Raw genomic sequence first — 23,420 nt, forward strand, 5'->3', positions numbered from 1 at the left:
ATTTCAGAGAGAGGAAAGGAGAGGGAGAGAGAGAGACAGAAACATCAATGATGAGAGAGTCATTGATCGGCTGCCTCCTGCATGCCCCCGATGGGGTCTTGAGCCCGCAACCGGGCATGTGCCCTGACCAGGAATTGAACCCCGATCGCCTGGATCCTAGGTCGACGCTCAACCGCTGAGCCACACCCGGCCGGGCTATCGTTTGCATTTGGAGATGATGCCTCCTGTTGCAAGTGGAGGAAGTCAGGGAGATGGTTTCTGCTGAGAAAGGGGATCACCAAACTCTTTTTTAAATTATTAAATATTTGTGACCTATAGAAAAATAAAGAAAACTATATTACAAATACCCACCATCCAGACTGAAAAATTCTTAACATTCATTGTATCTGCCTCAGACATTTTTTAAAGAAAGAAAATGTTACAAAAATATTTGAAACCCCCTTTGTGTCCCTCCCTGATCTAATTTCCTTTTTCCCTCCTTCTCCCCCAAGGGTCATCTGTATGATTGTTAAAGCCTTGCAATCCAGAAAGTTATATTAGAGACAAAAGGGTTCCTGGAGACCTCCTTTTTCAGCTCCTTATTTAGCCGATGAGGAAACTAAGACCTGGAGGGAGAACTTGACTTAAGATCTCAGTGGTGGTCCTAAGCCTTCTCATGGCCATTCTTTTTCATTTCACCCGGTTCTTGATGTGGAGTGGAATATGGATTAGTATATCCATTTTACAGGTCTTTGGGTTGTTCAGCTGCCTTTTTTAGCTCTCTATCTCAATCAGGTCACCCTCTGTTGCATGTAGGAATATCAGGGAGATCATGTTTGGGAGAATTCCTTTGCTTACCCCTTGTTTCCCATATGAGAAATTTGAGCCATGGTAAAGATAACTGAATAATAAGGTAAATTAAATTGACTTGCCTGTGGGAGTCGAGAATGGGATTGAGCAGAGCAGGACTCTGAGTGATGGAGCAGGGACACTTGAAGGCAGGGTTTGCTGGGAACCTGGGCGTAAAGGGGTGCCTGGAGGGACTGAGAAGTGGGAGGAGTGGGCCTGAGTGTGGAGGCTCTGAATGCCAGACTCCATGCATCTGTACTGGAACCTCAAGTCACTGTGGAGCCATGGAAGGGCTCTACACAGGGCAGCAGCCTCATCAGATTGGTGATTTAGAAAGATCACTCTGGAAGTTAGACAGAAGTAGGGTGGGGGAAGACACGAAAAGTGGGGTGCTGGTTTGGACATTTGTTATAACAAACTATGGCCACTCACGGCATCTCTTTCTCCTGGAGCTATTTGGTTTATTTGGCAGATAACAGACAACTCTCAGGCCCTGAAGTCTTGTGCTAGGCCACCTTCTGCCCACCCTTCATTCAGAAAATTTGTTTTCATGAGACAAGGAGAATATGGAAAATGAGGGAAACCACCATAACCACCTCTCACATGGCAGGGAAAAGGCAAGCAATGGGGAGAGCTCTGCACTACTCATTTCTGGCTGCATCTGCAGTTCAGCTGGGCCTCCAGAGACCTTTCTAGGCTCAGCATCGCTCCTGGTTCATCATGTGACCTTGAAGAAATCACTTTCTCTTTCTGGGCTTCTGATTCTTCACCTACAGAAGGGGAGAACTGGACTAGCTGAATGCTAAGGTGCCTGCAGTTCTAATACTTTGTAATCACTCCATCCTCTTCATTCCCTGTGAGTCACCTATGGGATTCTTAACTCTGAGTTCTGCAAATAGTTTACTGAGCCCTGGCCCTTCATAATCATAACTGCTACAATTCACTGCCCATCTGTCATATGCTCGGCACTGTGCTAAGCACTGTGTAATAGCATTTAATGACTACAACTAACCTCCCAGGTAGGTGCTATTATTTTCACTTTACAGATGGGGAAACTGAGGCACTAAAAGTTCTAGTAGCTTCCCAGCGTCACCCTACAGAATCAGGATTTGAACCCAGGCCTTCACAGTCATGCTCAGAATTTCTTCATCTTAATATCTAACTCAGGCCCAAGCCAGGACCCCAAAGTAACGCCTTCCATGTTCTTCTTGGTCCACATCAAACCGTAAGGGAAAAATTTGTCTGGGGTTCTCCTAGGCTTTTTGAGTGACCAGACCCCATCCCTACCCCCACGTGGAGATCTCTGCTGAGGAGCCTGCCTCCTGTTTGCTTATATTAATAAGATCATTCTTTCTCCCCTGAGCCTTAGTGATGACAGGTAGCCAGCTAGAACTAACTACAGTGTTAACTTTGCTTTGAAATCCTCTGTGAGCTCCCCAGCTGGCGACAGCTTGAACCATGAGCTCATTAAGCAACAAGCCTGTCTCCCCACCGCCTAGATGCAGTCAAGAAAACCTTAATAGACCTGCTTTTTGCATTGAGTTGAAAAGAGCTGTGCTCACCCATTCCCAAACAACTTGCTTCCAGCCCCGTTTCCACTGTCCCCTCCCAGTATTCAATTAGCTGCCAATTAGTCATCAAGGGTTCCCCAGCCCCCTGCCAGCCCTGACCCTGAACTGGAGAGCTCTCGGCCCAGGTTCAAAGGGATTTAGATTGTGTGCCTGAATTTATACTGCTCCCTTCACTTGGGCCTGGCTTCCTTTGAAAGTGAAATACTTGAAAAGGAAACCCCTACACATTGGGGAGGCCCATTGGGACCCCCTCTGGCTCAAACATCCAGTTCAGAGGGCCTCCTGACCACCCTCCCACACATCTCTCAGCACATCCTGGCAGGGCAGAGTCACCAAGACCTCCCACCCCAAACCCCTTGGGTCCTAGCCATTGAGGGAGGGAGATGAGAGAGAGGGAAAGATAGGGCAAAGGAAAAGGGAATGAGATTGGAGAGAGGCAGCAAAGATGGAAATGGAGGCAGGTAGAGAAACAGAGAGACATGGAGGGAAGCAGCTGCTAAGCCTCCTATCCTCCCAGAGTGGGCTGAGCTGCCCAGTGAGGACCACCTTGGTAGTACCTCAGGTTCTAGGGAATCTGATTTTTGGTGGTGACAGCATCCTCTACTGGGCTCTGGAGTGCTGGGGCATGAGGTCTGATGGGGTCCCAATCATTCCAGCCTTCAGAATTGTCCCTTCTTCTCAGTTTCTAAGCACTTCTTATACCTCTCTCCTCTCTTATACCAGTCAAACAAGGCTGGTACACATTGTAGCCACATAGGGCTGCTGTGTACAGATGTTCAGATTTGTTCACTGCATAGAGTAGACATAGGGAAAGTTTATGGGGGTTTTGGATGGGTGTGGGGACTCCAGTGGTCCCAGAGGGATCTCTCCTACACAGTCACCGGTTCACACTGCCTAGAAGCTGTTCCCAATCCTAACTTTTCTAGATGTGCCCTGAGGTCCCTTTCTTGTGAGCATTCTGAGGCTAAATTTCTGTCCCCACCCCCTAACTAACCTTGACAAGGTGAGAGAGACTAGAGACACTCTAATCAGTGACTCTACTACACACCCCTCTGATGACATCCCTGCCTCCAGGCCTTTGCTTGTGCCGTTCTCTCAAGCCTCCTCCCCTCCTCTCCCTAATGCCAAAGTCCACTCTTCCTTCAGGCCTAGGAAATCCCATCTCCTGCTGAAAGCCTTCCCAGTCCCAGGGGCCACCCCTCTTCTGTGTACTTCAAGTTCACAGCCTTCACCCCTCCCTGGGCATTAGTTCCTTGACTTTCAGTGTGACTTTTCCTTTGTCTTTTTCATGTGTCATTGTGCTCCCTCCATCCAGGTCTTGAAGACTGAGGGCAGGAGCCATGTCATCTTTTTATCCCCAGCTCCTCTATCTATTTCTTAGGTAGAGTTCATTGATGAATTATTCATTGAATCAACAAACATTGATACTGAGCATGAAATACATAGCAGACAGCCTGTTAGGCCCTGTGTGTGCAGTGGGGAGCAAAACAGACTCAGTCCCTATAGCAGACGCTGTTGATTCCTGAGACTGCTCAGGCCTCACCTCTACACCAAAGGCTGCCTGCCACAAACACCGGTGACTCGGCCGTGGGTACACAGAGGGAGCGGAAGGTAGTGCTGGAGAAAGCCCGCCCCAGCCGCCCTAAACCAGGGTCAGGACCGAGAATTGAATGGGCACACGCCCTGGCCCCCATGCCCCTGGGCTGGGAAAACTCAAGGGAGTGTTCTTCCCAGTCTCTCAGAGGTCCAGGCGCACTAAGCTCTAGTTGCCCTGTATCTTCCTTCTCTTACTTGTGGAACCACCTCAGGGTGTGCTGCTAGGAAAGCTCACACCAAGTGCCTCCCTGAAGAGGTTTATATCCAGGGGATGATGGTAATGACCTCTTATTAATCCAGCTAATAATTCAGCTACCGAATGAGTTTATCCTTGCACGTTGCACGATGCCTAGATCGATGGCTTCGTTTATTCATTGATTTATCTCTACATTTTCTTCGGTGGTTTGTTGAGTAGTACTGAGCACCTCCTCGTTGAGCATCACTGAATCAGATACTTTTGCACCGTATCCTTAAGACAACCCTCTAAGGCATGCAAGAGCCCTGTTTCATAGGTGAAATGAGGAAGCTAAACCTCAGGGGTTGAATTACATGCCCAAGGTCACACAAGTGGCAAGGGGCAGAGATAGATTCAAAGCTAGGTCTGTATGTTTCCCAAGCTCAGAGACCTGATTGGTTAGCATCCACCTCAATACCAGGCAAAAAGTAGTAGGCACAATGAATTTGAATGAAGTGGGGAGCAGGAAGATTCCTGAACGATTCTCTAGGGAGGAGCCATTTAATCTGAGCCTTAATGGATAAGGGAAGTTTCAGGAGATGGAGAAGCCTCTCCCCTGTGTGGGGTCAGTAAAGCCTTCAGGAGTCACACTCACGTGGACAAGGATAGCTCTTGAGAAGGCCGTGCCCCCCAGCAGAATGAGGGGTGCTGAGTCCTGGGCCTCTTCTGCTGAGTGAAGCTCATTAGACTCCCTCTGAAGTCTCAGGCCTCTAATTGCTCAAGGAATGTGGATGCCCTGTTTAATGAGGCTGCCTGCTGCTCTCCACTGCAGGCCACGCCTATGGTCATCAGAAATCCTAAGGGCCAGTAACCCTGTCCGTTTGCTCATGTGCTGGTGGTGGTCTTATCTGAGTAGCTGACTGGGTAATCAGCCAGAGGGGCCCTGGCCTTCCCCACACCCCGAGTCTCCTCACAGCTCTCAGCTGCACAGGGGGAGCCACCACTGCTGGGACCAGCCTCTCACCTCTCCAACTTCTGGCAAATGCTGCACCCACGTTTAGGGATGGGTGAGACAAGCTTCAGGAGTCGCTGCTTGGCACCCAGAGATGTAAATAACAATAAGGGAAAGCCTCCACCTCTCCTCGAGGGGGCAGGTATTTCCTGAGATCTCAGCTTGTGTACAACTGTCAGCACATTTTCTGAATCACCCGGATGCCGACATACACTGAGCTGCCCTGTCCGATTCTCCTCCCCCTTCATGCCCCCTCCCCAGCCTGGCACAGGAGGAGGGGAAGGGTGTCTCACTAGCACCAGGCAGTGCTATGAGCCAATCTGAGCAGTGGAAGGGCTCTGTCTCACACTCGTGCTCTCTAATTCTAGCTCCTTCTAAGCCAGGATGTCCCAGTCTACCCAGGATGGTGCTAGGCTGCAGGGAGGGACTGTGTACCTCCCACCCACAGGGAAGTCCTGCTTCATTACACTCATCGAGTCGTGATAAAAACCCTTCAAGAGCTTTCGTTGCTCTTAACAGAAAACCCCAGCTCCCTGCCACAGCCACATGTGATCTGGCCCTGTCTGCCTCATCTAGAGCCCTTTCCCTCTCTCGTTGCTCTCAGTGTCCCAGCTCTCTGCCCCCTTCAGTGCCTTGACTCTCAGGATGTTTGACCACACTCCTGCTTCTGCCTGGAAGGCTCTTACTTCCTCCTCTTCTCACAGCTGCCTCCTTCTCATCCTTCAGCTCTCAGCATAAATGTCACCACCTCAGAGAGGCCTTCCTTGATTTCCCAATCGAAAGGAAGCCCTTCTCATTGTTTTCTGTCAAGCACTTACTTGCACCTTCATATCCTTAATGTGATTTATGTAATTACTTGTTAATTTATTCACTTGTTCAGCAAACATTTATTGAGCATCTGCTATATGCCAGACCCTGTTTTAGGCACTGATGTTATAGCACTGAATAAAACAAAGCCCCTGCCCTCGCGAAGCTGACATTCTAGTGGGATTCCCAAACAGTAAAGGAAAGGATGGAAATAAATATACATTACAGTGATTGCATGATATTGGGTAGAATAAACCCTAGAAAGAAAAAGTAAAGCCAGGGGGATGGGAGAGAAAACTTAGAAAGCGTGGCCCAAGAAGGTTCTGAGGAGCTGCCATTTGAGCAGAGGCCAGAATAAAGGTCTCCCTTTGCTTATTGTTTCTCTATGTTATTGGGCTGTTATCTTTATTACCTGACACATAGTAGGCATTCGATAAAGCTTTCTGGAGCAAATGAACAAATGGGCAGCTAATCAGACCTCCTACTGCTGCAGCACAGGTATCTTTCTTTGGCTTCATCCTTAGCAGATCCCAGGAAAGCAGGTCCTGGTCCTTTGATAATAACTCTCAATAGAAGGGAAGGCCATTTGTCACTCGCCCTCAGGCCTCCTCTCTGCAGGGCAATCAGAGGTCCTCACCCATCAGTGATGGATAGAGTGTCCTCTCGCTGGCAGGTCCAGCTAGGAGCTGCTCTCAGAGTCCCTCCTTGTGCAGAGATAAACGGACCATTGCACAAATAACACAACTAGCAAGACAGAGTTGCGCATGGGACCCCAAATACCAGAGATATAGCTTCCTGCTGATAGGCAGACCCTGTATTAAGTGACTCCACTGGGGAAGCAGTGCCATGGAGAATGGTGGGTGGGATCAGAGCCTGAATACCTAGTCTCGCCTCTCCTACTAACTAGACCAGTGGTCTTGGGGAAGCTACTTCACATCTCTGGGCCTGAGTCTATCATTCTGAGCAATGGGAATGCCAATCATTGTTTTAATGATCTATAAGCAGAGAGGTGCTTTAGAAGGTCAAAAGTGTACAGATAAACAGCGTTATTTCCAAATAGCAAGTTAATTGTACAAGAACTTGAAAGAATGGTTGTATAAAGTGAGGCAAACCTGAATCTGTTGTTTTGTTGTGAAAATTCTATTTATGTCTATAATGCAATGGGCACCTTTGAGCACAATGTGAATCCCTTTCTTTGGGACAGTTAGAGGAGCTGGTGTGCCTGCTGGTGAGGACAGCCTTCCACCTGGCATCTGGGGCAGAGGGTTCTGGGTCCCTCCTGCCCCTGGCCACCCCCTTCTTGTAGCTGACTCTAAACATGACTCTTCAGGCTGCCCTGGCCCAAATTACCTCAACCTGCTTTACCCCTCCCTGGTGCTGGGGAACTGCTAAATGAGCTACAAGAGCAGCTTCAACGCAACCCACCACCTCCCTTTCTCCTCCTTTCCACCTGACGAGAAAGGCCCCAGCTCCGTCATGAGCAGGACAAAAGGTGAGCCAGGCCTTAGTTCAAAAATGTCCTATGGGCCCCCTCTACATGGCCTTCACTTTTACTGCTTCTCTTTCTGCTTCCTGAGGATTCCCTGTGGGGATTGGCCGCAGTCCCAGCTGGGAAGTTCCTTAAGAACAGAGACCCTGAGCATCACTTTGCTTCCCATGAGCATCCACTGTGGTGCTGGGCCCTGGAGTGGCTGCTCAGGGAGTGAGCAGATGAAGGAAAGGAAATTAAACTGCAGCAAGAACTTCCTGACTGCGAGAGAAATTAAACACAAACTTTTAAAGGCAGACAGGGTCTTAGAAATTGTTCTTTCTTTCTCTCTCTCTCTCTCTCTCTCTCTCTCTCTCTCACACACACACACACACATACACACACACAATTTTAGCTGCTTAATCCTTTGTCCTTATGTGAGAACCCAGTAGAAAACCCAGCAGCTCTGGAGCTGTGGAAGTTGGGGGGCAGGAGGGTTGGGAGCCCCTGTCATGGCCCCAACCCCAACCAAGGCATAGGACCTCTTTGGTCTTTGAGTCACAACTTAACACATCCAGTCATCTGAGCTAATCCTGTCTCTGCCCAGGGGGACGCTGAGGCTCGGAAGGATGGTACCTTGCCCAAGGCCCATGACAGAGCCAGAGAGAGGCTCTTTCTACCAGACCTGACTTCACTGTTTGAAGAGAGTCAGAGGGAAGTGGAATGATGAGGAACTGGTGGACAAGGCTGTCAAATGATTTTACTCCTCACAGGAAATGGGCTTGGACCCCATGACCTTCCCGTGTCCTTTTCCGCGTGGACTGTGAGTTCACGTCTCTCAGAGCCCACACCTGGGGGCCTCACTCCCACTCCGTGGAGCTCCACCTGATTCCTTTTGACCCTGACCTCTCCACCTCCCCATCCCCAGCCTGGGATTTGCTCAGGAGCTTCGATAGGAAAGTGAGGGGTGGGCCTTGCTGGGGAGCAGGCAGGGCCAATGGGGTGGGCCCCCTGGCAGGTCTGTGTTGTCTTTGCCGGCCGCCTTTGAAAGGCTCTTCCAAAGAGGTAATTCTTTTGTGCACAGACATGATTTATGAGGCTTTCTAGGCAAATTGTGGAGATAAATGGTCTTTGGGGCTGGGAAGCTTCAAAGGCAGTGATGCAGGCAGATCAGAGGAGCTGGGCAGCTCGGAGCTGGGCTCTCATTAAAAGTCTGTTTGGGGGAGAGGGTTGAACAGAGCTGAAGCATACTAGCACTGGCCGGCCCCTGGGTCCGTTTGTGGCAGCCCCAAGCTTGTCCCTCACCAACCCCATAGCTGAAGTGTATGAGACAAAAGGGCTGGGGTCACTGAAGCGCTTTTATCCCAGAGATGGGAGCAGCAGAGGGCAGAGGTGTTGAGGGTGGAGGGGTAGTGATGAGTTCAGGCTGGGACTCTAGAAGGGCGGGCAACCTGTGGAGAGCCCACCAGCCCTGCTGATCAGCACCACCCAGAGACCCCAGTGGCATCCTGGAGTTGCACCCTTTCCCGCCTCTCACTGATGACCTGGACAGCCCCTTCCCTCTCTGGGCTTTGATATCCGACTCTTGTAAAAGGAGAGCACAGGTGTGAAAAAAAGTTTTCCAGCTCTGGCCCAATGCTCTGCGGTTTGAGGCTCTGTTGTTAAATATCCCTGATTGAAAACAGTACCAAGATCACAGTGGCTGTGAGATAATGGTCCGGTCACTTACCACACCTAACCTTGGTTTCTTCCTCTGTAAAATGGGGGTATTTATAGCTACCCTGAGGAGTTGTGGCTTGAACTGAACAAGTTAGGTACTGCAAGTAACTAACACCTACTCTTCTTTCCTATCATCTGTCCACACAATACTGTGGCATTCTGCATCCAGAACAGTTCCTGTGAAGTTGATGAATTCGACTTTCACACCATCCCATCTCCTCTCTCCAAAAGCAGCTTAACATACACAAACACACACTCTCTTCCTAATCTGCCTTCCAGGTCTGCACATTGCTGCTGGGATATTAACAGATAATTGGGGTATTAATAGCTGCTAATGCCTCATAATGTGACTGATAAACCCCCCTGCACACACACAAATGTACACCTACACAAACATGGGGATTCCTGCGGACCTTAAGGAATGCAGTCCTAAGGGTGGAATGGCAGGCCGACTCGGATGCATCTGTCCACAGAGAGATGCAGGGCTCTGATCAAATGGAGTTACTGAGTCTCCCCCCTCCCTCCTGATAGTTTGACCTGATGTCTGGTTAAAATGGACTTGGCTACCTGGAGCTATGGTTATAGCTATGGCGGAGGAGATGAGGAAGGTAATGAGCTGAAATGACTGACTAGTCAGAGCATTGTGATGTACCCACTGGCTTTGTCCCCTCCTCCAGCCCTGTTTCCCTGAGACCTTGCCAGCCCCCAGGGCCTCCTGACCCCTGACCTGACAGTGGGGCCTCTTCCTAATTGTAGTTACCCCAGCAGCAGCCTCCCCAGCGGGAGCCTCCCCTGCACCACTCCAGTCATCCCAGGTTCTGATGGTCAACATTTCCTATTTGTTTGTGTTCCTCAAACCGACGTAGGCTTCTTAGCTCCTAGAACATAGTAGGTGTTCAGTAATTGTTTGGCAAGCAAATAAATGAGCCTAACTCATCCCCCAAAAGCTGGTGTGTTGGGATAGAAAGAGTCTTAGACTGACATGGCCAGCTAGTTCCAATCTAGCTCTCCAGGGCATTAGCTGTGTGGCCACAGGCAAGTCACTCAGCCTCTCTGCGCCAGTTTCCTGACCAGTAAAATGTGTGAATGGGGTGGGTGGGTATATGAGATCACCTCTAAAGCCTAGGAGTAAGAAAAACCAGTCTCTGACTCTTAACTCTGCTTTTGCAATCAGCAGCAGTTTTGTCCCCAAGGGGACATTTGTCAATATATGGAGACTTTTTTGGTTATAACAATTGTGGAGGGGGAGGTGCTACTGGCATCTAGTAGGTGGAGGCCAGGGATGCTGCTAAAAATTCTATCATGCACAGGACAGCCCCCACAACAAAGAATTTTCTAGCCCAAAATGTCAACCATGCCAAGGTTGAGAAACCCTATTTAGCTATTTAATGTCTCTGAACCTCAGTTTTCTCAGTTGAAAAATGGGATAATCATCCACTCAGATGGTTTGTGCCTCAAATCCTCTTTGGAACAAGGCAAGATACGAATACATGGCACAGGGTTAGTAAGAGAATTAAATGAAACAACCCAGCTGAGAACACAGCTCACACGGTTGGGGGTTCTTCCTGCACCTAAATCCCATGCAGCCCCCATGAATCCCGCCTCCCCTCTAAGCTCAAAAGGAGATAGAGACAGTGTGGTTAAATAGCACAGAGGAAGTAACAAGTGTAATAAATATATCACTAAGAGCTAATGATACATCACTATAATCCTGTGCTGTCAGCATCTTCTAGGTTTAGGGACTGTGTCAGGAGATTTGGGTTTTAATCTACAGCACCGTGGTCTATTAATATTTAATTCTAACAATCTAAGTGGTGGAAAGATAGGGAGCTGAGCAATGGTTCAATTCAGAGCCTGGGTAACCACCTAAGATTTTTCTTTTCCATACAAGGACAAATGCACCTCCTACCTCATCCCCTTTGTCCTCTTTCTCGAGTGGGGACATTTAGCAACAGAGCAAAGAATCACAATCAGAATGGGGAAAGACCCCAGCATTTACCTACTGGTATTTCTTTCTTTTTTTTTTTTAATCCTCACCTGAGGATATTTTTTTCCATTGCTTTTCAGAAGAGAGGGTGGGGGAGAGGAAGCGGGGAGAGAGAGAGAGAGAAACACAGATGTGTGAGAGAAATATCAATTGGTTGCCTCCCGCATACACCCTGACTGGGGATTGAACCCTCAACCTAGGTATGTGCCCTGACCGGGAATGGAACCACAACTTTTTGGTGTATGGGGTGATGTTCCAACCAACTGAGCCACCATCCAGAGCCTTACTGGTATTTCTTAATGAGGACTGGCACATAGTGGTGATAGTTGCACTGGCACTTGGAGAGCATAGTTCTTTATTGTGCAGGACTGCTCCTGATCACTTATGACATCCTAATGACCCCTCCCCCCATTTTACAGAGGTGAAAACAGAGGCCCAGAGGGGGAAGAGGGTGCTACCTGGGATTGCACAGCAGTGGCTGTGACCCACCCTTTGATTCTCCCTCAGAATTGCAACTTGGGTCTGGAAAGAGTGGAGGGGCTCAACCTCTGAAAATGTGCCTGTGCTTTTTATTGGGGCCAGTCAGTTGACAAATGGTCTCACTCACTGGAAAGTCACTTATTTATCAGCTGGAATGGTTTCTGATGGCTGCTGCTCCATCTCTCCATGCCTGCTGCTTTGTAAACTCAGGAGCAATCCCATGATCTGTCAGCTCCCCTACTTCTTCTTAGGATGAATGGAGGCATGGAGACCATGGGGGACAGACTTGGACCATGGGCCATTCCTAGGAGATGCTCAGACGACCTCAAGCCTTTCCATTGCTAAAGGGTGGCGGTTGGGGGCTTGGCTCAGGCTTTAGTACAGGCCAGGGGGCAGCTAAGGGTCAGTGGATTCCAGGTTCTTTCTTAACCCTTGACCTTCTCTTTAGCGGTGGCTCCTCCTCCTCCTCCTCACTGAGTTTCAGGGTTTCCATCTGTGGAATGGGAGGAACCATCCATCTCTCCCACCCCAGTCTCAGGGTTCCCATCTGTGGAATGGGAGGAACCATCCATCTCTCCCACCCCTGCCTCAGGCCCAGTATCTTCCTGCTCATCCCTCTGAGAGGACCAGTGAGAATGCAGGTTACCAGAAGGACTATAGTTCTCACCTGCTGAGGTTTTTTAAAGGGCCTGTAATGAGCCCCACCACCGCAGAATAATTAGATCAGATGGTCCAGGGGTGAAGCCCAGGCATGAGTGTTTTTATAACCTCCAGGGTGCTGCTAATGAGCAGGTAGGTTGAGAACCACTGTCTGAGGGAGCAGATCCTCGTCAGCAGCTGGGAGGGGCCCTTGGGTCACTGAAAGGACCACCCTTGTCAGCACTGTTCGAGGCTCTTCCCTTGCCCAGCTCTGGGCAGGACACTGGGCAAGACTTTGTACATGTGGGAGGTGGGAACAGCTACAAACAAGAACACACTCCAGCTCCCCTTCTGCAACCCACAGAGACTGCAAGGCTAATGGAGGAGATTTGGCACAAGGCACCAAAACCTGCTTAAATAGAAGTGGTGACAAAAAAAACGATGGTCAGCCAAGTCGTTCCTAATAAAGAAAGTCAATAAAGCATAAAAACATAGTTGTGCCTTTAATAAACACTTGTACACCAGTGTTCATAGCAGCAGCATTTGCAGTGGCCAAAAAGGGTAGAAACAACCCATGTGTCCATCAAGAGATGCAGAGATAAACAAAACGTGGCATATTTACACAACAAAATACTATTCGGCAACAAAAAGGAATCAAGTACTAATACCTGCTACAACATGATGAACCTTGAAAGTATTATGCTTGGTGAGAGAATCTAGACACAAAAGACTAACATTGTATGACTCCACTTATAGCAATACCTAGAACAGGCAAATGCATAGAGACAGAAAGTAGATTAGAGGTTCCCAGGAGGGAGGAGGGAATGGGGAGTTACTGCTTACTGGTTCCAGAGTGCCCGTTTGGGATGATGGAAACGTTTTGGACATCGCGGTGATAAGCTGCACAACACTGAATGGAATGAATGCCACTGAACTCACTGTACACTTAAAGATGATTAAAATGACAAAATGTATGTTATATATATTTTATCACGTAGAAAGTGTTCTAAATAAATGAATTATTTTAACTGAAGAAAATAAAACTGTGAAATTGGGCCAGTCATGGAAAAACCTGGGATCTATGACCACCATTCACACATAAACCAACTCCTGAAAAACGGGGCTCTCTGCCTTCCCATCTCTTTGTGAATTATCCAAGGTAGCCGTTTAAGCCCAGCTGGCTGCCAACATCCCAAGTCCCCTCTTCCATCAACACCAGATCATGACCAGTAGGAAACAGGGGTAGAAGCCCAAACACCCAGGCACTCCCTAGCTGTGTACCTTGGATAAGCTATTTAACCTCACTGGGTCTCTGTTTTCCTGATCTGCAAAATGGAGATAATAATAGCACCCCCTACAAATGGGTTGTTGTGAGAATTAAATGAGAAAGTTCATTTTATGCCTTTATGTCATGGCCTGACATGTTTTAACTGCTCAATCAACTGTAGTTACAAATTTAAAAGCGTGTCTGTAGAGAATGGAGTGGTGTAGCCACTCCCCCTTGTGGGGAGCCCAGAGGACTCTAGGCCTGGGCCCCAAAGTCTGAAGAGGGAGGTCAGCAGGGAGATCCACTGGCTGGGAAGGGGGGAGTTGGCCAGCTTACAGGAACAGAACAAGCCAGGCCTTGCACTTCTGGCTGCCCCTGAAGCCCTCACTAGTTGCCCGAAAGATATATCCACTTGAAAAATCAGCTGAAGCCAAGTATAATTAGGAAGTAGCATCTGTGAGGGATGGGGGGGTGCATGAGGGAGTGACATTCCAAGGCCAAATTGGGAAGAGTTTGTGATTATCTGTGAAGAATGCAAAATAAGTTGTAATTTTAATGATAATAGTTTTTCTTCACCTTTAACAGGCTTCATAATTGACTCACTGCAGCTCTGCCTCATTTCTGTCATTGCTGGGGAATGAGGTGTTTGTAAGTGGATTTTCTAGATAACTGAAGCTCATCCCTGTGAACTCAAACTTTTTTTCATTTAATCACTTTGGGGGAGGGGAGAGGGGATGTCTGCAGAATGGATTACACACTTCCCTGCTTCCTTAATGAGACTACTTTAAATTGGATATGAGGGGCTATTTGCCCCTATATTCATGACTGCGAGTTGTTTTGCTTTTTAGTCTACACATGTTTTCCATTTGTTTCCTTGGTTTCCTACTGTGACATAGCACTCTTGCTACCTATTTTTTAGGAGCCCTGTAAAACACACATACACACATGAGGATGCAAATCTATCCATGTGCATATGCACACACACAGCAATCTGGCCTGAGAACCCGTATTGTCAGGTTTACATGAGCTTCTCTAACACCCTGACTGCCCTGATGATTGCACTTTCACCATGCACCATAAATGCCACTCCGGCTGCTCTGCCCCAATAGACTGCACACTCCAAAATGGCACTAGCAAGTACTTGCTAAATCTTTGTTGGATGGACAAATAGAAGAATGAAAGCATACAAATATTACTGCATCAAGGTAGTGGTTAAGTGAATGGGTTTTGAATGCCACCTTGGGTGTCCCTTAGACAGTGACTAAAATTAACCTCATTTTCTTTTTCTCAATATTTCCTCTTCCCCTTGTGTTTCCTGTAAACATGTGATACCAATATCCACCCAGCAGCCTAATCTGGAGCTGGGGTGACATCTTCCCTCCCGCCTCTTCGTTCCCTCAGCACCCTGTCAATCACCAAGTCTTTGCTGCTTCTGCCTCATGAATGCAGCTGGACTCTTGTCCCCTTCTGGATACTCCCTCAGTCAACCATCATCTGTTTCTTTTCTTTTTTTTAATTTATCTGTATTGTTGAAAGTATTACAGGTGTCCCATTTTTCCCCCCCAATTGAGCCCCTCCACCTCACTCCCACCCCCTACCCAGGCCTTCACCCCATTATTGACTGTCCATGGGTTATGCATGTATGCATATAACTTCTTTGGTTAATCTCTTCCCACCCTCCACTCCCCTTCCCTCTTTCCTCTGAAATATGATCGTCTGTTGCATGCATCAATGTCTCTGGATCTATTTAGTTCATCAGATTCTTTTGTTCATTAGCTTCTTGTTAAAGAAGACCCTTCAACATTTCCTGTAGTGCTGGTTTGGTGGTGGTGAACTCCTTTAGCTTTTCCTTGTCTGAGAAGCTCTTTATCTGACCTTCAGTTCTAAATGATAGCTTTGCTGGGTAGAGTAATCTTGGTTGTAGTTCCATGTTTTTCATCACTTTGAATATTTCTTGCCACTCCCTTCTGGCCTGCAAAGTTTCTGTTGAGAAATCAGCTGACAGTCGTATGGGTGCTCCCTTGTAGGTAACTAATTGCTTTTCTCTTGCTGCTTTTAAGATTCTCTCTTTGTCTTTAACCTTTGGCATTTTAATTATGTGTCTTGCTGTGAGCCTCTTTGGGTTGCTCTTCTTTGGGACCCTCTGTGCTTCCTGGACTTGTAAGTCTATTTCTTTCCCCAGGTAGGGGAAGTTTTCTGTCATTATTTTTTCAAATAGGTTTTCAATTTCTTGCTCTCTTTCCTTCTGGCACCCCAATAATACAAATGTTGGGCCTCTTGAAGTTGTCCCAGAGGCTCCTTATGCTATCTTCATATTTCTGGATTCTTTTTTCTTTTTGCTCTTCTGGTTGGGTGTTTTTTGTTTCTTCGTGTTCCAAATTGCTGATTTGATTCTCAGCGTCCTCTACTGTACTGTTGATTCCCTGTAAATTATTCTTCATTTCAGTTCATGTAGCCTTCACTTCAAATTGGTCCTTTCTTATGTCATCGATTTTCTCAATTATTTTCATCATACTCTTACTAATATCCTTGAGCATCCTTATAACCATTATTCTGAACTCTGTATCTGTTAGCTTGCTTGGATTTATTTCATTTAGTTCCTTTTCTAGAGATTTTTTCTGTTCTTTGTGACGTTTCTTTCCCTCCACATTTTGGCTGCTTCTGGGTGTTTGTTTCTATGTATTAGGTAGAGCTGCTCTGTCTCCTGGAATTTGTAGAGTGGCTTTGTGTAGTAGGTGCCATGTAGGGTCCAGTGGCTCAGCCTCCCCAGTCACCTGAGCTGGGCCTTCTAGGTGCTCCCCTGTGTGGGCTGTGTGCACTGTCCTGTTGTAGTTGGGCCTTGGTTGCTGTTGGCGTCACTGGGAGGAACTGACCCCCAGACCAATCAGCTGTGAGGACCAGCTGCAACTACGGCCAGAGAGCTGCTCTGCTGTAGACACCCCTGTGGATCAGGATTTACTTCAGTGGGGCTTTGGTGTTCACCAAGTGTGCCCCTTGAGTGTGTCACTTGTGGATGTGGCAGGGTTGTAATCCAGCGTGGCTGAGTCTGGATTGCACTGTCTCTGAGGCCTCCCGGGAGGTGCAAAGTCAGCCTGTGCCAGTGCCTTGCCCAGGGCCACCCAAAATGAGCTACACAGCAAACCGTAGTTGGCTGCTACTTGTGCTGGGCTGGAGGTGTCCAGGAGAGGCCCAGCTATGAGCCAGTGCAGGCTGCCGCTAGTGCCAGGCCTAGGGCCACTTATCAAGATGTATGGGGCACACTGCTGCTTGTTTGAGAGATTTTAGGAAAATCCTAAGCATGAGGCTTGGGAGACCACTTGCACAGAAAAGCCCCTGGCAATGGCCTGGATGAGCTGCAGGTGGGGAGGGGCGGGGCCTCCGGGGATCACGGGGCAGGGCCAAAGGCGTGAGTCAGGTGCTGGCGATTCAAATAGGGCGCCTGCCTGCGGGCTGTGTGCGGGGAGGACTCGCCGAAGGAGCCATGGCCTCTGCCAGCCCTTCTGCCTGGGAGGAAGCCGCCCCTCCAGCTCTCACCCGGATTTCAGGCAGGTTAGTTCCTCCCCGAGGGTCCCAGGTCCTTTCAGGCTGCTGCCCGGCGCTGGGCTCGGAGGGAGCGTCCGAGTGAGTCCGTGCCGGGCCCTTTAGGAGGAGCTGCTGGGGCTCCCGCAGCCTCTGGGACCCTCAGGGACAGTCCCCGCTGGTTTTCACAGCCCAGAGTTGTGGGGATGTCTCTTCCCGGCCCTGGAGCCCTGGGCTGGGGGCCTGCTGTGGGGCTGGGACCCCTCACTCCTCTCGGAAACTCCCACTGTCGAGATTCCCTTCCGGTTTCAACAGCGGCACCGGGTGTGGGCCCGCGGCCGCGTCTCGGGGATTCAGCCCCGATCCGCCCACGTCTCCGCCCCTCCTCCCGCTGTCAGTGCTCCTTCAGTTCCCTGGTTGTGGGGCTTCTGTGCAGCCAGATCTCAGGAGGCTCTGAGTGACGGTGGTTCTGTATTTTAGTTGTAATTTTGATGTGGTTGCGGGAGGCGGCAGGTGCAGCTGTTACCTACGCCGACGTCTTGTTTCTCCTGTTTCATTTTTTAAATCAGATTGTCTGCTTTTTTGAGTTGTATGAGTTCTTTATTTATTTCAGATATTAACCCTTGTCAGATAAACAATTTACAAATATTTTCTCCCATTTGATAGGTTGTCTTTTCATTGTGGTGATGGTTTATTTTGCTTTGCAGAAACTTTTTAGTGTGTTTTAGGCCCATTTATTTATTTTTGCTTTTGTTGCCTTTGCTTTTAGTATCAAATCCAAAAAAAACATCGCCAAGGCTGATGTCAAAGGAGCTTATCTACTGCCCATGTTTTCTTCTAGAAGTTTTATGGTTTTAAGGCTTACTTTCAAATTTTTAATCCATTTTGAGTTAATGTTTATGTATGTGTAAGATAATGGTCCAGTTTCATTCTTTTGCATGTGGCTGTCCAGTTTTCCCAACACCATTTATTGAAGAGCTGTTTTTTGCCCATTGTATATTCTTGGCTCCTTCATTGTAAGTTAGTTGACCACATATGCATGGGTTTATTCCTGGGTTCTCTATTCTGGCCTGCTGACCTACATGTCTGTTTTTATGCCAGTACCATACTGTTTGGATTACTATAGCTTTGTAATATAGTTTGAAATCCAGAAGCGTGATACCTCCAGCTTTATTCTTTTTCCCCAAAATTCCTTTGACTATTGGACTTGATTTGCGCCTCACTCACAGTAGTACCAGGTGGAAAATAGAGGGTGAGGTTCACTCATATTTTGGCAGCTCAGTTTGTATGAGGGATAAAGCAAAATAGGGTGATTAGGATTCTGGGCCTAGAGTGGTTCTATCTACTGAAGGATGACAGACTCTATGACATTGATCACTTGCCCCTTGTCAGCAAGTGGGAGGTACATGCAGGGGGCTTGGTAGCACCCAAAGACCCAGTCACTGGCTTCACCAGAACCTTGTGCTCTTGTACATGCCCAGCACTTGAGTGCCACTGTCTCTTTGTTCATACTGAGCCTGCCCCAATAACACCTTCCCAATCCCACCCACCTGCCCTCTTTCCTCTCTGAGTGCCTAAACCCTAGAATCACTGGAATACAAAGTTCAATAAATCATCTCATTGTCTGCAGGCAGTAGGGTGACCAGCTATTCCAGTTTGCCCAGGACAGAGGGATTTCTCAGAATACAGCACTCTCAGTGCTGAAACTGGGACAGTTGGTCAACACGATAGGCAGACAAGTGAGACATCTTTTACAGCTCACTTCAGATGCCTTGTCTTCTAGGAAGTCTTGCCTGGTCTCCTTAGCTGGGAGCAATCTTTCTCCATTGAACATTATTTGTGCCTGTCCATGCCTGAACTCCACATTCATCCCTACGCCAGGGTTTGAGTGCATGAGGCAGGAGTTTGAGGACATCTTGTTGTTCTGTGTCCTGTAGCACCAGCTGAGGATTAGAGTGGGCTGGGGCAGCAGGCTGGGTGACCTACTGGGGGCTCTGCCATTCAGCCCCTTTCCACAGCTATAGAATTTCCACAAAGCTGTCTCCGATATCACTCTTTGAAACATTTAATTACATATAAAGATCTTGAAGGCCGGCTGTCACCTCCTAGGGAAACATTTCTTTTTCCTGCTCCTTCTGAAGTTGGCTGCTTGAAAAGTAATGAAATTGAACTGAAGATGAAACAACCAGGGGTGTAGGCATTAGTGAACGGAAAAGACAGCAGGAGAGAGAGACGGGAGGGGCGACAGAAAGATGGAGCCAGGGGAGGGGCCGGGAGTTAGAAGACATGTTCACAGAGAACAGGGTGCAAGAGGTGAGACCCTAATGAGTCTCAGAAAGAGAGGGGAAGGGCAGGAAGGAGAGAGAGATGGGAGCTGGGCTGGGGAGGTGCCAAGCAGAGGAGTAAGGCCACAGAGAAGAGGAGTGGCAGATCCTAAGAAAAGGGGCCTGGCTGAGAGGAACAGAGCCAACCAAGAAGAGTTAGCAAAAGAAGAGGAAGGTAAACAGCTGGCACTTCCAGAATTTCAATACAGGAGAGGGGGCTTTGGGAGGCATTGGTTGCAAAGGACTGGCTGGGACTGGGAGATGCGTTGAAGAAACAAGCTTCTTAGCTTGTATGATTGGTTATTTCGGTGGCTTGGGGAAGAGCTGATGGAGGTTAGAAGGCACCAAAGCGTCCACCCAGATACCCCTTGCTGCCTCCTATGGGGAAGAGCGAAACAGACAGAGGGCCGCTTGGGCTTAGTTTCCCCACCCCCATTGCAAGGAGAGTCCACAGGGTCCCTCAGCCTTGACGTGCTCCTCTCTTGCAGGCTGCGACAGTGACCACTGGGGCCCCCATTGCAGCAACCGGTGCCAGTGCCAGAACGGTGCCCTGTGCAACCCCATCACTGGCGCCTGCGTGTGCGCCGCTGGCTTCCGTGGCTGGCGCTGCGAGGAGCTCTGTGCGCCTGGCACCCACGGCAAGGGCTGCCAGCTGCCGTGTCAGTGCCGACATGGTGCCAGCTGTGACCCCCGCACCGGCGAGTGCCTTTGTGCGCCTGGCTACACTGGTGTCTAGTGAGTAAAATGGCACTGGGCGTGGAAGGGAGGGCTCATCCAGCTGACCTCTTGGCAGCTGCATGTTCCCCTCCTGCTCCTTGCAGGTGGGTAGGGCGGTGGTAACAGATGGAAGGTCAGGATAGTCCTGGCTGTAAATATCCTACTCTTGGACCCTAAGTCCTGCAGAGGCTAAATGCCCAGACCTTGCCCATACTCCAGGGTGACTGGTGTAAGCTGACACTATGCATGGATGGGTGCTCCCATGGCCAGAGGAGCTCATTAAACTCCTCCCAGGAGTCCCTTCCTGGTCAGGGCCCAGACCTTAGCTTGTCATTCTCTTCTGATCATAACCCATCTGGGTCCTGGCCCTTCCAGCCCATTTAAAACAGAGCAGGGTGAGGGCCCTGGCTAGATACCATGCATAGATTTGGGTAGTTTACTCTGCCTGTTCCTCTCCCCTACCTCCTCCCTCAGACCCCACACAGCCCCTCACTCCGGCTCCCCGCTGAGTCTTGTATTGACAGAGTACCTCTAAGACTGCTTTGTTGAGACCCCCTCAGAGGCAAGATTGAAGTCTGCCCCCCCCACACACACACACATTGAAAGCTCAGTGGCTTCCCAGCAGCCCTAGATCCTGAGAGGGCACGGAAGGACTCTAGCCACAGACACATCCTTGAAAGAGGGTGTTGCCTGCCCCCATGTCTGGCCAGCTGCAGGGCTAGCTCCAGCTAGAAGCCAGGGTCATTGGACTAAGACCCAAGGCCAAGAAACCCCATGCCCATTCCTACACATGAGCCTGTTGCGGTAACTGAGAGCCTTCCAGAGCCTGGGGGAGTTTGCCCCAGATTCCCCCTCTCTCTGAATCTAGGCAAATTCCTGAAGGCAGGCTCCATGGCCACTTCTCAGTATCTTTTCCCATGCTGTTCCTCTGCCAGGCATGCCCTTCCTCCCATTCTCCTAGTGAAACTAACTTCAAGACTCACGTGAAATATTATTCTTAGGGAATCCTTCCTCAGCTCTCCCTCCTCAGAAGAACACTCTTCTTTACACTAAAAGCACTTAAGGCATTCCGCAGGGACTGGCCCAAGCACACATTCCTGGTCATTATATCTGAGCCCTGCTTCCCCCTCCTGGCAAAAAGCAGGACTGCATTTCAGCTGACCTTGTGTGTAGTACAGTTCACAATGACTGTGAACTCGGTAATTCCTAGGGAGCCCGGGAGTTTTGGGACTGGAAGCACTGGGGCCCTGCCACCTGATCTGAGTGCTGCTGCATCTAACACCTCTGCTTCCCCATGCAGCTGCGAGGAGCTGTGCCCACCTGGGAGCCACGGGGCTCACTGTGAGCTGCGCTGCCCGTGCCAGAATGGGGGCACCTGCCACCACATCACTGGCGAGTGTGCCTGCCCCCCAGGCTGGACGGTAGGTGGGCCTGCTGGATCGGGGGGAGGCACTGTAAGAGGTCTGAGCATCACTTGTTCACACGCATCCTGGAGAGCTAAATTCTTCTCCCACCCTGAATACCCTCCCTCCTATTTATGGTCATAGGCATCGTTAGACACTGCCATGGATACAGCTTTGAATCCCAGGTCTGCCATCTAAGTGCTGTGTGACCCAAGGCAAGCTACTTAACCTCTCTGAGCCTGTGGTCCCTCATGTGCCAAGTTGTTGAATTTTTCTCATAGATTAGCTCTGTCTTTGGGCATAGGTACTCACTTGAGCTGCCATGGATTCTGGACCAAAAGTGGAAGAAAGAGCATGGTGTACGGATGGGGGGAGGTGGGGAGAGAGCAGGGTATGGATCACCTGCATTTATAGAACTTCAGATTCCCAGCCTCTATCCCCTACATTCACACACACATTCTAATTCTGTGGGCCCCAGAATCTGCATTATAACAAGTGTTCCAGATGATTCTGATGCAGCCTGGAGTCTTAGAACCACCCTTGTGGGAAAGGGGGTGGGATTTATAACTTAACAGCCCTAAATTTAGGTTTCACATTCAGTGCTGACCCTGAAAAAACCCTTAATTACTCTGGTCTCTGCTTTTTCATCTGCAAAACTGGCAACAACAGCCCTGCCCTTCTTAGCTGCCGTGGTCGGTGAGTGCTCAGGTGAGGCAGTGCATGTCCAAAGTGCCTTGAAAACTCAAGCGCTCGACAATTGGTTGTGTTATCTGGATGCCACAGACAATCCACAAGCCTCCTTTTAGCCAACATGCTCCACCTGTCAGTGCCCCTCCTCACTGTCCACAGACCCACACTTCTCAGAAGCAGCGAGTCACTGACTTTCCTGTTTGGGGAAAAGCTCAATGACATAGCTGGCTGCCTCACCCTGGGGCCTGAAGCTTTGCAAAGCCAAAGAGGACAGGGCTGCTGAGCAGGAGCAGGATATTTCAGGAGGCTGTGCGTGTCTAGGTCACAGGCAGGGGGTGGGGGTGGGGGTGGGGTGGGGCAGACAGGAGGATGTCTGCAGGGCCCATTGACACAAGCACAGATTTGCCAGAATTTTTTAGGGCAGGAAAGGACCTGGGGGATCATCTAACCCAGCAGCACCCAAACCTGGCTGCACACCAGAGTCACTGGGGGCTGGGGTTAAATGCAGATTCCTAGGATCCACCAGAGATCTTCTGGGGCCTGGGGATCTCTATTTTTAATAAGCTCCCAGATGATTCTGTGGCAGCCAACTGTGTTTGCAAGTATGCATTTGGGAATAATTGATTGGGACCATAGGATTTCCTTCTGTGTTTCAGAGAACCCTTGGGTTTCTGAGGGATGAGAGTGGGGGTGGGGATCCTAATAATTAGAACTCTGGCTCCCACACCTTCCCACTTCTCCATTTTAATCTAGGCATACTTTCTCTACTGAGGTTCTAGGTAAGATTTCACATGCAAATAGGGTCTCCCAGCTTTTAAAGGTTTGAACACCACTGGTATATGAATAACTTTCCTTTCTCAGGTGAGGAAGCCAAGGCCCAGAGGCTGAGTGACCTGCCTAAGGTCACACTGCTGGTTAAGAGGGAGGTGGAGCTAGAATCCAGGTCTCCTAACTCCTGAAGCCCAACCCTTGGTGTCTGTCTGTCTGTATCTTCTGAGGAGGACAAAGGGGCTGCCGCCGCCTCTCCCACAGCTGCCCATTTCTCCCACCCTGACTCACACTCTGGAAAGGCCCTGTCACCTGCAGCCAGCTTCCAGAATCCCGGCACCCTCCGGCTGGGTGCTCAGAGGCCCAGCAGCAGGCAGTAAGGTCGGGCAATGAGGTCAGATCAAAACCATCAGGACGGGGTCCGGAAGACTGACTGAGACTGGGAATCAA

At 49.3% G+C, this 23,420-nt stretch overlaps 1 protein-coding gene across 1 annotated transcript in view; it reads left to right on the top strand.

Annotated features, from left to right (window-relative positions):
* MEGF11 (multiple EGF like domains 11) overlaps nucleotides 1-23,420 on the top strand; it is a 330,386-nt gene that overhangs the window by 234,547 nt on the left and 72,419 nt on the right. The window contains exons 6-7 of the mRNA XM_087820815.1: nucleotides 19,881-20,127; nucleotides 21,410-21,530. Of these exons, the coding sequence (XP_087676941.1) occupies nucleotides 19,881-20,127; nucleotides 21,410-21,530 (368 nt within the window). The remainder of the gene's footprint in view (nucleotides 1-19,880; nucleotides 20,128-21,409; nucleotides 21,531-23,420) is intronic.

Source organism: Miniopterus natalensis, chromosome 1 (assembly GCF_054644295.1).
Source record: "Miniopterus natalensis isolate mMinNat1 chromosome 1, mMinNat1.hap1, whole genome shotgun sequence".
Lineage (NCBI taxonomy): Eukaryota > Metazoa > Chordata > Mammalia > Chiroptera > Miniopteridae > Miniopterus > Miniopterus natalensis.